The sequence below is a fragment of the Mustela erminea genome, chromosome 9, assembly GCF_009829155.1.
Source record: "Mustela erminea isolate mMusErm1 chromosome 9, mMusErm1.Pri, whole genome shotgun sequence".
Classification (NCBI taxonomy): Eukaryota; Metazoa; Chordata; class Mammalia; order Carnivora; family Mustelidae; genus Mustela; species Mustela erminea.
Genome location: NC_045622.1, coordinates 104,455,663 through 104,469,589, shown reverse-complemented (window position 1 = coordinate 104,469,589; position 13,927 = coordinate 104,455,663). Strand labels below are relative to the sequence as shown.

At 54.1% G+C, this 13,927-nt stretch overlaps 3 protein-coding genes across 8 annotated transcripts in view; 1 reads left to right on the top strand and 2 right to left on the bottom strand.

The window, feature by feature from the left end:
* Positions 1–1,333: 1,333 nt before the first annotated feature.
* FEN1 (flap structure-specific endonuclease 1) lies at positions 1,334–6,363 on the bottom strand. The gene is made up of 2 exons (XM_032356948.1): positions 6,157–6,363; positions 1,334–3,247 (listed from the first exon to the last, which is right to left on the bottom strand). Exon 2 carries the CDS (start codon positions 3,224–3,226, stop codon positions 2,084–2,086), a length of 1,143 nt encoding a protein of 380 aa, XP_032212839.1. The 5' UTR covers positions 3,227–3,247; positions 6,157–6,363; the 3' UTR covers positions 1,334–2,083.
* Positions 6,364–6,488: 125 nt separating this feature from the next.
* TMEM258 (transmembrane protein 258) lies at positions 6,489–9,648 on the top strand. Its single transcript, XM_032356950.1, has 4 exons — positions 6,489–6,608; positions 8,113–8,222; positions 8,805–8,941; positions 9,540–9,648. Exons 1-3 carry the CDS (start codon positions 6,606–6,608, stop codon positions 8,929–8,931), a joined length of 240 nt encoding a protein of 79 aa, XP_032212841.1. The 5' UTR covers positions 6,489–6,605; the 3' UTR covers positions 8,932–8,941; positions 9,540–9,648.
* A 589-nt stretch (positions 9,649–10,237) lies between these two features.
* MYRF (myelin regulatory factor) overlaps positions 10,238–13,927 on the bottom strand; it is a 32,622-nt gene continuing 28,932 nt past the window's right edge. For all 6 annotated transcript variants that reach the window (XM_032356942.1, XM_032356937.1, XM_032356939.1 and 3 more), the window contains 2 exons: positions 13,053–13,127; positions 10,238–12,849 (listed from right to left, as the gene is read on the bottom strand). In XM_032356942.1, coding sequence (XP_032212833.1) covers positions 12,769–12,849; positions 13,053–13,127 — 156 coding nt within the window. In that variant the 3' untranslated portion in view covers positions 10,238–12,768. The remainder of the gene's footprint in view (positions 12,850–13,052; positions 13,128–13,927) is intronic.

Genomic DNA, 13,927 nt, shown 5'->3' with positions numbered 1-13,927 from the left:
AGAGGGAGAAGCAGACTCCCCATGGAGCTGGAATGGGAGCCCAATGCAGGACTCGATCCTGGGACTCTGGCATCATGACCTGAGCCAAAGGCAGTCGCTTAACCAACTGAGCCACCCAGGTGCCCTGAAATAAATCTTTTTAAAAAGAAAACACCATGGGGTACTTGGGTGGCTCAGTCTGTTAAGCGTCTGCTTTCGACTCCTGTCATGATGGAGTCCCACATCCAGCTCCTGCTCAGTGGGGGGCCTGCTTCTCCCTCTGCTGCTACAGCTTCCCCTTACTGTGCTCCTTCTCTCTCTCTCCAATAAATAAAAATCTTAAAAAAACAAACTGAGAAAGAAGAAAGGAAAACCACTCTACATGTCTGACTACCACAGGACACAAGCCCTTAACTAAAGCTACAGCACTGAGGCCATCACTCACTCCCTAAGAAAGTTTATCCGCCCCTGGGCCCCATCATCATTACCACAGACTTAGACTACTTGGTGCTCCCAAAAGTTGCGTGGCTTGGTCCAGTCAGAAAACCCATTCCATCCAACGATGGATACAGCAGTAACCAAAACCAAGATCCCCGCCCTCAGAATAGAACTTTCCGTCTACACCAGTGGCTTGGGAGTCCCCTAGTTATGAGAGTACTGGTGGGGAGACTAGGTCCCACTCCTACTTCAACCAGAGAAGCTCATATCCTGAGGTTCCACGGAAGATTGCACTCGAAAAATACGTTGCCCCGTAAGAAATTTTGAAGACCACCAGTCTTTAGTCTTCTACCTGCTTAATCTGTTAGGATATTGGCAGTTTAAATTTCAGATTGCGTAAGTGTGCCTGTTAACTTCAAACGGTAGTGACAGGAATGCTAAAAAATTAGAAACTTCCCCACCAAGTTTTATCAGGATTATAAAACTGTTAAAACATTCCACCTCCATGGGAAACAGCAACCTGAATTTGATGTCAACAAAAGAAACACAAAAGTAATCTCTGAAGTGTAGTTTTTTCACAATTTATAAACTGGTAAGGAAAATGCTTAGATGCTGTGAAATAGCTGATCAAAACTGTGAGGCTTTCTCAAAGGTGCTCCTTTCTCTCACACAGTAGGTGGGAAACTAGAAACCCATTCAATTTATTCAAATTTCTTTCCTGGTTAAGTTAAACTAGGCCTTTCTCCAAATGGCCTAAGTACGGCCAAAGCTGCCTTAGCCATTCTGTGGGGTGTGGCGCCACCTTGTGGCCACTCTCAAACCTCTTGTAACGGTACTTCCGGAGTGTTCTCTTCAGCGCGAAAAGAACATTATACTGCCTGAAGCCTGGGGACACTCGAGATGTTTTCAAACGTTGTCAGAGAACATGACATTCTGGTTTGTTTTTATAATTTTATTGACTCTTTTCTCGTATCTTTAAAACAAAAACAAATACAGCACATGAAAATAGCATCTTATCCCCAAGTCTCAACTCTGCTGACTGCCTCAGAGAGGACATTAGAATTTCGCCATCTTGCGCCTCTAAATAACCACTGTGAAGACTCAAGTTACATAGCAAGTTCAAGTTTCTGCCCCCACCCCAGGACACACAGTAATCGGACCCTTCTTGCCAACTCCAGGGACTCCAGCTCTCCCTGCCCTCTTAGTTCTCTGCAGCTCTCCCCAACTTGTTAAGGCTCAGTCTTCCTGATGACTGTCCCACAGGGTGGGTCAAGGCTGAACCAGAGATGAGCGCAGTCTGGTGCCACCACCCACTCCTGTCAGCCACCAGGTGGCCAGCCAGGAAATCACTTTTGTCCCGTCGGCTGTCTCTATGGTTTATCTCCCACTCCCTCTTCATTAACAATAGATTCAGTGTCCCTTAGATTGCCTGAGAGCTGTTTTGAGCGGGACACACTCTCCTGAGCTAAAAAAGAAGAAAACAAAGTAGCTCTGCGGCGTTCCGGTCATCAGATCAAGTACAAAAGGGAAAAGCACTACTGAGACGCCTAGAGCTAGAGAAGCAATGCAATCCCCTCCCCGCCCCCAGGGGTCTCTCTAGCGCTAGCTCCTGAGGATGCGAGAAGGCAGACATTCTGGGGTCAAGGCGCTAGAAGGGGAAACACATTTATTTTCCCCTTTTGAGCTTCCCTGCTGCCCCAGTCTTTGCCTTCTTCTTAGCAGATCCCTTGGGCTCTGGCTCCTTGCGCTTAGCCGAAGAGAGCGAGCCAGTCACCTTGAAGAAATCATCCAGGCGACCCTGGGTGCTGCCTTGGCGGCTCTTGCTCAGCCGCCGGACGCCACTGCGGATTCGCTCCTCAGAGAACTGCTTTTCGCCACACATGAACTTGACGAGCTCCTCTTCGTTTGGCTCGCTCCACTTCAGCTCCACAGACTCTGGGTCAAGCACCTCGGGCTCCAGGAAGAGCTGCTGGGCCTCCTTGTGGAGCCAGTTTTCCGGCACCGGGTACTTGCTGGGGTCAAGCTGCCGCACAATCTCCTCGATGCTCTTGTGCTTCTGGATGAGGCCCACGGCCCGCCTGGGCCCGATGCCCCGGATGCTCTCGCAGTAGTCGCTGCCCAGCAGGATGCACAGATCTACAAACTGCTCCTGGCTCAGGCCCAGCTCCTGCAGAATCCGGCTCAGGTGGAATTCCTGGATGGGCAGCTTCTTGGCCTCGCTGGCAGTCAGGTGCCGCATTAGCACGGGGCTGCCAAAGGTCAGGCAATCCATGTCCTCGGTGGCCGCGGCGTAGACTTTGCCAGCCTTCACGAGGGCGGCACAGCTGGCCTCGGCCTCACTGGGCGCATCAAGGTACGGGACGCCCATGAGGCTCAGCAGGTGCTTGCACTCGTCATTGTGCTGCTTGGTGACCTTTACCAGCCTCTTAGTAAACTTTTCCACCTCCTCCTCGGCCCCCGCGGCCTGAGCCTGCTGCAGCTGCTTCTCCGCCTCTGCCCGCCGCTCGCTGCGTTTGGCCAGCTCACCCGACTTGAGCTGCGGCGGCTTGCCGTCGAAGACATACACAGGCTTGATGCCGTTCTCCATCATGCGGATGGTGCGATAGAACATGCCCATCAGGTGGCTGGTAGTCTCACCCTCCTCATTCTGCAGCACGTCCCCACCCTGGCGAACAGCAATCAGGAACTGATAAATGCTCATAGAGGCATCAATAGCCACCTTGCGGCCAAAGTAGCTCTTGATGTCATTCTCCCGGATGGCACCAGGGGCCACATCAGCAATCAGTTTGGCCAGGCCTTGAATTCCCATAGCAATACAGAGGAGGGACAGCTGAAAAAGAAAGGCGTAAAGTGAGAAGAGGAGGAATTTAAAGGATGCAAAGGATCACGCTGCTGTATCTCACCAACTTCGTGTCTTCAACCGAACAAACAGCACAACAAGGACGACGCCAATATGGAACCGCAGAAGATGAGAAGATGAACGAGAGAAGGTTGCCATTAGCAAAAAACACTTACCCTCTAGCAAGTGAGGCCACTCAATTAATAGTAAGGCTTCCTGGGTATCGGAGGAAAAAACTGGGTGTTAAGAGGAATAAGATGCTGCTGGTGTTGAGGGACTTAAGGTTTCATGGATAAGGCAGCAACAGGGCTCGCACGCAGTAAGGGCTACCACTGGTGTGGGCATCGAGGACCCCACGAGTCCGGAGGACAGTGCCTACCCTGGCCTGAGGAACCCAGGGACCATAATGACAGAACCAAGCCCTAAAGGACAAGCAAATACTGGCTAAACAGAGATGACACAAGTACAAAAGCAACCACAATACAAAGCTGAATGTGCACAGTGGCCAAATAACAGAAGTCATCTATCTTCTTGCCAACTCACTGACAACTCATACATTCCTCCTCTGTACCTTTATGCCAGTCACTGAACATCCCAACCCATTCCTCTGGCTCCCCGCCTCTTAGCAGTGGTGCCCGTTAGTTTTATGTGCCCACTTGGCTAGGCTGCGGCGCCCGGTTATTTCCTCTAACACCAATCCAGGTGTTGTTGTGAAGGTAATTTTGTGACATCATCAGTTAACTTTAAGCAAAGGAGATTATCCTCCATCGCATGGGTGGGCCTCATTCAATCAGCCGTAAGGCCTTGGCAGCAATAACGTTTCCCAAAGAAATTCTGCCTGAGGGGCACCTGGGTGGCTCAGTGGGTTAAAGCCTCTGCCTTCGGCTCAGGTCATGATCCCAGGGTCCTGGGATCGAGCCCCTCATCGGGCTCTCTGCTCAGCAGGGAGTCTGCTTCCTCCTCTCTCTCTGCCTGCCTCTCTGCCTACTTGTGATCTCTCTCTGTCAAATAAATAAATAAAATCTTTAAAAAAAAAAAAGAAATTCTGCCTGAGGACTGCACCATCAACTCCTGCATGAGTTTCCAGCCCGTGTGCCAGCCCGATCCTTTTCAACCTTGCCAACCTCTACAATCACCTGAGTCAATTCCTTAAAATAAATCTCCTTACATTTGTCCATATCCTATACCTTATTGTTTCTCTGGAGAATCCTGACTGATACGGCAGCCCTAAGGAGGACTGGCAAAGAACATACACGAACAAGAGTTACGTGGCTTTCTCACACATTACGGCTCAAGTCTCCCTTCAGTGTCCCCTCAGCACTGCACCTGGTTTCTACTCCTACCACGATGTTGCCAGAAATTTTAACTCTTTCCCTTTGTATTTTCTCCCCACCACTAAGTCTGAAGCGTGAACTCCATGGCTCCTACCCGACCCTCGGTTCGGATCTAGGAAGCTGGCAAGCTGGAGCTGCTTATTCCCACGTGGCACTTCTGTGGTTCGGGCCCCTTTACAAGTATTTCCTAGGGCTGTGCTTCCCGAACTTCGGTCAGACCCAAACCACCCTCACAGATTTTTTTCGCCACTCCCATCTAAAACCTGTACTTTCATCCACATATTTTCTTTAAAGGGACGTCATTGCTTTAAAAACGAAGGTAAGTTGAAAAAGAGAACTCCTCTTAAGCAGTAATGCCTGTGTCATATCAGTTATATTTTAAGTGTCAAATGTGTGACTGCTAAAAAGGATTTTTTGGATGCCATTTAAAGTCATCGTGTGGGGCACCTGAGTGGTTCAGTTGGTTAAGCAGCTGCCTTCGGCTCAGGTCATGATCCCAGCGTCCTGGGATCGAGTCCCACATCGGGCTCCTTGCTCTGCAGGGAGCCTGCTTCTCCCTCTGACTCTGCCTTCCACTCTGTCTGCCTGTGCTCGCTCTCACTCGCTCTCTCTCTGACAAATAAAAAATAAAAAAATAAAAAAATAAAAAAAATAAAAAATAAAATAAAGTCATCGTGTGGGGCACCTGAGTGGCTCAGTGGGTTAAACGAATGCCTTCAGCTCAGGTCATGATCTCAGAGTCCCCGGACAGAGCCCCCGCAGCCCCCGCAGCAGACTCCCTGCTCAGCAAGGAGTCTGTTTCTCCCTCGGACCCTCTCCCCTCTCGTGCTCTCTCTCTCTCTCTCTCAAATAAATAAATAAAATCTTAATAAATAAGTAAAGCCATCGTGTGTCCACCGGTGGCATGCGTCCAACACTCCAAGAAAGATGACACCAGACCTTTTCGCTGCTCCCACTTTTCAGGATTCTTTCTAAAGCATCATAAAGCTACAATCCCCGCTTCCACTTAAGTCCTAACACTCAACCTGGTGTCAAGATCCTCCGTGCTCTGCTTCCCAACCTACCTTCACAGTCCGGGAGAAGTCCTGCCCTTTCTCACTGCTGCTCAGCCGTGCCCTCCTCCCGCCATCCTCTGGCTCCTGCCATACACGGGGTGCCCGGAACCGTTCGTCCCGCAGAAGCCACTCGATCGTCGGGTCCCGCCTCAGGCCGGCTGCTTTGCTAGAAGGCTTACCGAGGGGTCCGTGCCTGCCGGCCGGCCAGCCCCCCGCAGCCCCCAACAGCGGCAGGCGGGAAAGGGGTCTAAACCAGTGAAGTCTCCAAAATGTTCCTCATCCAGGACCTTGGTCAAAATACCCAACGGCCCCATAGAGTGCAAGCTATCTCCCGCCTTCCACACATGAAGGGAGGTTAGGCGACCGGTCCGAGTCGCAGAGCGGGAAGGTGGCGGGCCCGCGCTCTGGCCTTCGCCCCGCGCGCGGCAGACGGCCCCCCGGCCCCCGCCCCAACACCCAGAGTGAGGGGGACCGCCCCCCGCCCTCGGACACGCTTCCCACGGGGTCTCACCTGGCCTTTGGAGCGTGAGGCCTCGACAGTAGCGCTGGGTCGGGTGCTGCCCAGGACGCTGCTCAGCCCCGCACCCACCTCAGCACCGCCGCGGATCCTGTCGCGCTCCGCCGTCTTCCAAAGCCCGCGCTCCCGTCACGTGACCGCCGCCGCGCACAGCCTCCTGGGAAGTGTGAGGTCGGGCCCGACCCCCTCGGCCAGTTTCCCTTGGGCCAAACAGTCCCGCCGGGGAGAGCGAACCCTCTCAGCGGCTCGGGGGGGTACCCTTGCCCCAGCTCCACAGCGGGCGCCCACAGGCCGTAGCCCCCTCTACGCCCTAACCCACAGGCCTACAAATCCCACAATGCCACTCGCGGGGGAGGCACTTCCTCTTCCGCAGGACAGTGCGCCTGCCCCTGCCGACGTGTTATTCCGGTGGCGGAGCGGCGGATGACCCCGTGCCTGGCAAGATGGTGAGGGGGTTGAGGGGCGTTCTGGACGGGGCTGTGAGGACCCCTTGGGGCCCTTTCCACACTCGGTTTCTCTCGCGAAGGCCTCAGACGCCCGAGATCCAGACAGCCGGAGGCTGCTGTATCCTCCGGCTTGGGCTTAGGGGCGGGAAGGGAAGCCCCTTGCCTGGGATTCGTTAGGCTGAGGTTTTGATCTCTTGACGTTTAAGGGGTGAGGCGTGTGAGGTGCATTGCTAATACCTTGAGCTTTTATCTCTGTCGCCTGTGATTAAGCTGTTATCTCTATGTGGAAACTTCTTCCTCCTGTTGAACTCCTACTCATCCTACGAGGCCCAGGGCAGATGTTCAACCTTCTTGGTGGTGGACGGCCGATTTGGCGGCTCTCTCCTGGGAGCTCCCACAGCCTCCGTACAGACCTCTTGCCACATGTCATGGACTTCTTTGTTATCTGCCACGCCTCCTAGTGACCACCATCTGACGTGCCTCTAGCTCTGGGATGATGTCTATTCATCTTTGTATTCCCAGTGCCAAACACAGGGCCTGCAATTGGAAGCCCAATGAATGGCAGCGATTGTCTTTATCATTTTTGGGGGGAGGGAGCCCATAAATGTTTACTGAATTGAATTCCAGTGTCTCCTAGAACAATGGGGTCAGTTTATTTCTCTAGAGTTGTTATGTTCTGGACATTAGGAGCGTTGGCTGGGGAGTGACAATGGAAGTCAACATTTGTACAGAACTTTACCGTTTACAGCCCTCCTTCACAAGCATTACCTCATAATCTTCCCTGTAAGCCTGGGAAGGAAACAAACACTTTTTGAACGACTACTCTATGCCAAGAAGTGAGCTAGTTGCTTTGACGTTTGTCATCTTTCTTAAATCATACACCAACTCTGTGAGTGGTGTTATTATAACTGTTTTACTGAGACTCGTGATATTCAGTAGAGCCAGATTATTAACTGAAGTCTTTCCTAGTAGAGCCTGAGATTCCATTAATAGCGTAGTGGGAAGAATACAGGTGTAGAAGTTGAGATTGGGTCCCAGCCCAGGCTCTGAATTACAGCAGAATTCTGAGCTTGGTGTCTACAGACATGGGTCCATAGAGTTTCTAAAATTACAGGCAAACTTTTTCTTGCTTGTGGTTTACCCCGGGTGGGGGTCCATACTTTTTATCACATTTTTTTCATAGTCATCAGTGGTCTCAAAAAATGTTAGGGACCACCGATGGATAGCCAATCAGTCACCTTCTGTGTCAGCCTCTGACTCTGAGCTGCCATTCCTCTCTCATATTGAAAAAGCAAAAGTTCCACCTTTAGTTTAAGATACCATTGATATCATTTCCAAATGGAATTGCTTGATGTTGGTTCTGGAGGACTTTTATATTTCCCAGGCAGGAACAGACCTTTAACAGTCCTAGAAGGAGGAGGCTCCTTGACGACCTCATACTCCCCCCACCTCAGATTGAAGTCCTGGGATTCTTTGATAGCTCTGATCTCATGCCGTCCCCTAGGAGCTCGAGGCCATGAGCAGATACACCAGCCCAGTGAACCCTGCTGTCTTCCCTCATCTGACCGTGGTGCTGTTGGCCATTGGCATGTTCTTTACGGCCTGGTTCTTCGTGTATCCTTTTACTGAGCAGCCAGTGAGGCCAGAACTAGCAATGTGGGGAAACTGAGGGAGAAACTGTGCTGGGTACATGCACGCTGCCGGTTTTGCTCTGGTGTGGGAATAGGGGGAAAGTAAGGAGGTTGGAGCAAAGCTGTTGATGTCCAAGGTCAGGTGCTGGCCTTATTTCCCAAGTTCAGGGGAGCTTACTTTGCTCTTCAGATTTCCAGGAAAGTGAACAGAAGACCTGGCTGGGCTGGAGGTTGGGGATAGGGGATCTGAAGTTGGAAAAGTGGCAAAAGAAGGGAATGCTCAGGTGGCAGGAGATCTGCAGACTAGTGTCAGTTCCACTGTCCGCTAGCTGTGTGACCTGGGGCAAGTGACCTAACCCCTCTGGGCCTGATTTTCTTCATGGCTGGTTGAGGGCTGGTATGAAGCAACAGAGTCAGGTCAGCTCTCAGGCCCCACTTCCTGGCTACCCTGAGTCAGGCAAGCCTTCTGGAAGGCTCACTGTGTACCTTTTTCCTGGCGCTGCACTGGCCGGGCTTCCTGTCCTACCCAGTCCATCCCTTTGCTTCTCCTTAATCACCCTGCCAGTTATGAGGTTACCTCCACCAAATACACACGGGATATCTACAAAGAGCTCCTCATCTCCTTGGTGGCCTCGCTCTTCATGGGTTTTGGAGTCCTCTTCCTGCTGCTCTGGGTTGGCATCTACGTATGAGCTCCCAAGGGTAAGAGCTGAGACAGGGTGGGCACTAGAGAAGTTTCCCACATCCCCATTAGCGGGGTCTTCGGGCCTGTGCAACACTTTGGTTAATGGTGACAGACTGCAGAGTGGAGAGGGATACCAGGCATGTGTGCCTCTTTCCCTGTCCCAAATGAGGATCTGTGCCCTGTGTTGTGATTCTAAGTTCTGCACACTGCCCAGGGCCTTGATCGGGCTTTGGGATATACTGTGTAGGGCTGAGGGCGCAGTCTTCCCCTGTTAGACATTTGCCTCCTTGTATGTCATACACCGCTGATCTGGTGAGGCTGCTTGGGAATGGATTAAAGGGGGTCAGAATCTGGCTGCAAGGATTACCATTGTGGTCAGTTTGAATGTTTTCAGTCATTAAAATAAATCTTGACTAAGTGATTTAAAAAAAAAACAACCCAAAACCCTTGCTGCAGATAATCCACCGAATAGGTCACAGAGAATCGGCTTTGGTGGCCCAGCTTCGGAGCAGTGGGCCTGTCAGCCCTTGCCCCAGGAGCACAGGGCCCAGTGAGAAGAGGAGGTGGAAAGAAGGGTCATCGGTCTCATTTTGATACCTTCTTCTCCTCTTTCAGGTTCCAGCCAGGCGGCTTCACTGAATTCCTGCTTTTGTAAATTAATTTTTTTACTGTTGCTGAAAGTGTCCCATCCACTGCTCCCAATAAAGGCAGATATGTGACCGCCCCGTCTGGTGCCCCTTCCGCAGAGGTGGGAGGGCAGTGGAGTGGTGCCAGGCCTCAGGTGACTTCCCCGGTCCCACCCCTTCCTGTTTTTCTTCTGCCTTTCAGTTGGTTCCTGCTGCTGGGAATCCCTGCTTTCTCTGTCTCTGAGGGGTGAGGCGGGTATGTGAGGGGTGTCTGTCCGTGGAATTTAAAGCTCCGTGGATAGGAAGAGGCCAGGCCTATCTGCTGTTTTTAGAGCAGACTTCTCTGGGAACTGGCACCAATCAAGTCTACCCTGAGCCAATCTCATCCTCTAAATATTGCGACCCTTCTGTGTGCTGGGGACCTTCCCAAGGCTCAGCGTGTCCCCAGAGTTGTTTTACCTTAGGATGGTTCCTTTAACCCGGGTGGGGCAGCAGTAGGTCCATGGGATGTGGCTAGGGGAGGGGGCTGCTGAGTCCTATTCCCAAGCCTAGCATGAAGCTAAGAAGGATAAGGGGATACAAGGCATCCGTCTGGCCCAGGAGCCCCAGAGAGTCCAGCTGGTCTGAGCCCCACAGATGACTCCGTCTCCTACCACAACAGTCCCAAGAAGAGATGGGGAGGCAAGGTCAGATACAAAGCCATATTTTTACATTTATTTATATACGTATATTTACTTCGGAAGAAAAGAACAGGAGCAGGAAGAAAGCAGGCCCAGGGCTGCTTCCTTCTGCCCACTGCAGAGTCAGAGTTGGTACACGATAAATAGAGGAGTCAGCACTCAGGGACGGGGGTTGGGGGTTAACCGGGAGGGAGGGGCGCTCTATGCACATGCAGGCCTTCGTGGAGGGAGAGGATACGATACGGGCAGAGACTCGTGCATTGAGAGGCTCTATGTACAGCTTGAAGCTTGGGGGAGATTAGCCCAGTGGCTACAGGAATAAATGCCAAAAGGGAGAGAGGAAGGGAGGGTTGGCTGCTGGACCCCACATAGGGAAGGGAGCCAAGACTCCCACTTAACAGTGCCAGCCGGGCAGCTGTCAGCCTCCAGCAGGTGACCCACTCCCCTTCCCTGAAGCCCTTTTACCTTCATGGGCTTAAGGCAACTTTGGTCCAAGGTTGACCCCCCCCCCCCCCCCGCCACCTCCCAAGCAGCTTGGAGCCCCAGCTTGGCCCCAATCCTCGCACTGAGGATCCCTCCTCAGGCATGGAAACAGCCAGCTGCTAACCAGATTGGGGCTATGCTGTGTCCAGAAGGGCTCCAGGGGGCAGTGGAGGGTCACTTTCCAGTTAAGGACTGAGGGGCCACAGTCCACAGACAGGCACCCTCACTAAGGAAGCCCCAGAATCCTATTACAAAGGGTGGGGCTCACCAGTTTTAAGGCATTTCAGGAGGGTCGCCCCCCGCCACCCAGTGCGGGGGTTGGGGGGGATAGAGAACAGAGTAGTCCTAAGTAAGGTCCGGCCCCCTGCATGGTGTGGGGAGCCATGCAGTTCCTATGTCAGAATGAGGGAGCAGAGCCACACTGGGGAGGGAGCTGGGAGGTGGGGTGTCCCTATCCCCCAATTCCCCTGAGGATAAGTGCTTTGAGACCCGTGGCCGAAGGGGGCCTGTGCCTCACAGGCTTCTCAAAGATTTCCACTCCCCAAAGAAAGGTCTCCCATTCAGAGCTGAGAAGGAGAGGTCGGAGAGGGGTAAGGCCTGGTTCCCAAAGAGGTGGCAGAATACCGCGGGGCAGGGGCAGCGACTCCTGTTCCCCTTACTGAACCCGCATAGATGTGGCTAAATGCTTCCCACACTCCTTCGGTGAGCCTGGCTTTGACCTCAGAACGCTCCAGGCTCCCACTAAGGACGGTTCCTGTAACACTGGCACTTGAGTTAAGACTTCGGCCAACACAAGCCCACTGCTCCACCTCCAGGGGGTGAGGGCGGAGATGGGAGTCTCCTGCCAGCCGTGGGCTCGTTGAGCCCAACATGGGAGCCCTTGATCTAGGGAGACAAGGTCGCCAGCAGACAAGAGAGGAGGGAGAAGCCAGAGTCGGGGTGGTTGGGAGCAGGATGGGTGTCTGAAGCCTCCCTGGGACGGACCAGAGCCCTGTCTGGCGAAGTGTCTCCCGAGAGCTCGGTACCTCTCCAGCCTTTCCTTCTCCATCCTTCCACTCCTGCCCCGGCTTAAGTGCATCTTAGTAATGACTTCATCAATAACAGCAAACGCCATCTGACCCCACGTACCAGCCAAGACCAGCCTGCTGCCTTGCAGGGATTCCCGCTCCTCTGCTCCGAGATAATGATGGGTCCCAGCTGTGACTATAAGCTCTGGAAGCTCCTGGGAGCCCAGGCTGTGGGGCTGCAACACTCATTGGGGGCGGGGGAGGCTCACGGGGAACTTCCCTTCCAGGATACTCCAGGTTCAAGGGTCCAAGGCTAACCGGGCCTCCTGGCCCCCCGCACTGCTTCAGCCAGGCACTAAGTATACGTAAGGCACATGATCAGTCTTTCCGGCCCATCCAGGGCTGGCTTCAGTTGCCCTGGGAGCTCTCGGGAGCCAGTGCTCCCAGGGAGAAAAGACCTCCTGGGCCACACTTAAAGCTTCAAAGTCCCAAGTCCAGCGTAACAGTCAAACCCCAAAAAATCCACCACTTCGCCACCCCACAGGGAGCAGCTTCGAGGGTAAGAGCTATATATTCTCCGCAGACTCACGGATCCAGCCAAGTCTTTTCGGGCTCCGGCCAAGTCAAAGGCAGCAGGTCCCCACTCCAGAAGAGGGGCAGCTCACAGTCTCAAGAGGGGAGCGTAGGCGGGTAGGCTCTGGACAGTCACAGGCTTACCCTTGCCTCCAAGGCCCCTGCAGCCAGTCCTCCAACCACCAGAGCTGAACAGACACAGACAGACTGGTCCTGTCCCGGCCCCACGAGGTCTCCCTGGCTCCCCATGCAGCGCGTGAGGGGCGACCAGCAGGAACAGCAACTCCAGTGTGAGGACTTCCAGTTTCCCCAGTCGTGGGGAGGGCCAAGCCCAGATCAGTCTCTCCAGGGGATGTGCCAGTGAACAGCAGAGAGCTGGGCAGGTGGCAAGCTCCAGGGTAACGCAGCCACGTCCAGTGTGGAAGGGGCGCACGGGGCCCCGGCCCGGCTGTGGTGCCGCCTCGGGGAAGGCAGCTCAGTCACACAGGCGGTAGAAATGGAAGTAGTAGTCTGTGGCTGGCCGGATCGGGGCCTCCGCGCTGCAGTTGGCCTGACCCTGGGTGAGAGGGCAGCAGGAACAGGTGAGGTGGCTCTGGGGGCGCGGGGCAGGAAGCACTCCCCTGCCCCCCGCCATATCACCTGTCACCGTGCCCCAAGTCTTGCCATGTGCTCCAGGAATCCTCATGTCCTTTTCCCGAGCCCCACACTTGAGATGCAGGAGCCCGGACCTCTGGGGGCAGAGGGCATGCCCGTACTCACCAGCAGTGCCACCCGGAAGTGGTAGGTGAATTCTCGGAAAGACAGGATCGTTACTGGCCACTGGTGGGAGGTGCCCTGGAGAGAGGAGAGAGGGAGGGGTGAAGACAGCCCCGGGGCCCTATCCCAACCAGCAGCCCTGAGCATGGTCACTGCAGCCCTGGGCGCCAAGGCAAGTGTTAGGGAGGCTGGAGTCAGAGCTGGGAAGAGAGAGGGGAGGGAGCACGTTCTGCTCTGGGGAGCGGAGGCAGCCCCCCTTTATGCAGACTTTTTGAGGGGCACCCACAGGTACACAGCAGCCCTGCCTCCTCTCTTGCTGCCTCCCCTCCCCGCTGTACTCCAGGCACGTCAAAGTATTTCCAACCCAAGAAGGTGACGCCGCGTACAGATGAGGACGCTGTGCTATTGCTTGAAATCACAGGCACTGCGTGGCAGAGCGGGGACTGACACACGGGTCCCCGCGCTGTCGTGCTCTCTCCCTTGCAGGGGAGCCTGAGGCTTGCCTATGTTCCAGCTGAGACTTTGACGTGGCCTCCTCATACGTGGACTTGGGCTTGAGCTTCACATGGTGTGAGCGGCTGGCTGGGCTCGCCCCCTCCTTTCAGCCACCACCTGCGCCTCTTGGGACTCTTGGGATGCTCTCACTGCCACCACCACCCCCGCCCCCAGCCTCTCCTCAGGTTACTTTCTGCACATCTTTTCTCCCCAGCTAGGGAGTGCATTCTTCCAAGACAAGGCCTGGGTCCACCCCTGCCTCCCGCGGTGTCCCCGAAGCTGGGCCCAGCACAGGGCCTGGGACAGAGGGACCCCAACACATTTTCGTTGAACCAACATAAACTGGTGAGGAGACATTCCCTTCACTTGCGCGGAAAATCACA

What these genes read in the sequence shown, in the direction of transcription:
- FEN1 (XM_032356948.1), bottom strand. Translation starts at nt 3,226, where the DNA reads ATGGGAATTCAAGGCCTGGCCAAACTGATTGCTGATGTGGCCCCTGGT.
- TMEM258 (XM_032356950.1), top strand. An exon ending in TTTACGGCCTGGTTCTTCGT is followed by an intron (nt 8,223 to 8,804) that starts GTATCCTTTTAC and finishes TCACCCTGCCAG; the next exon opens with TTATGAGGTTACCTCCACCA.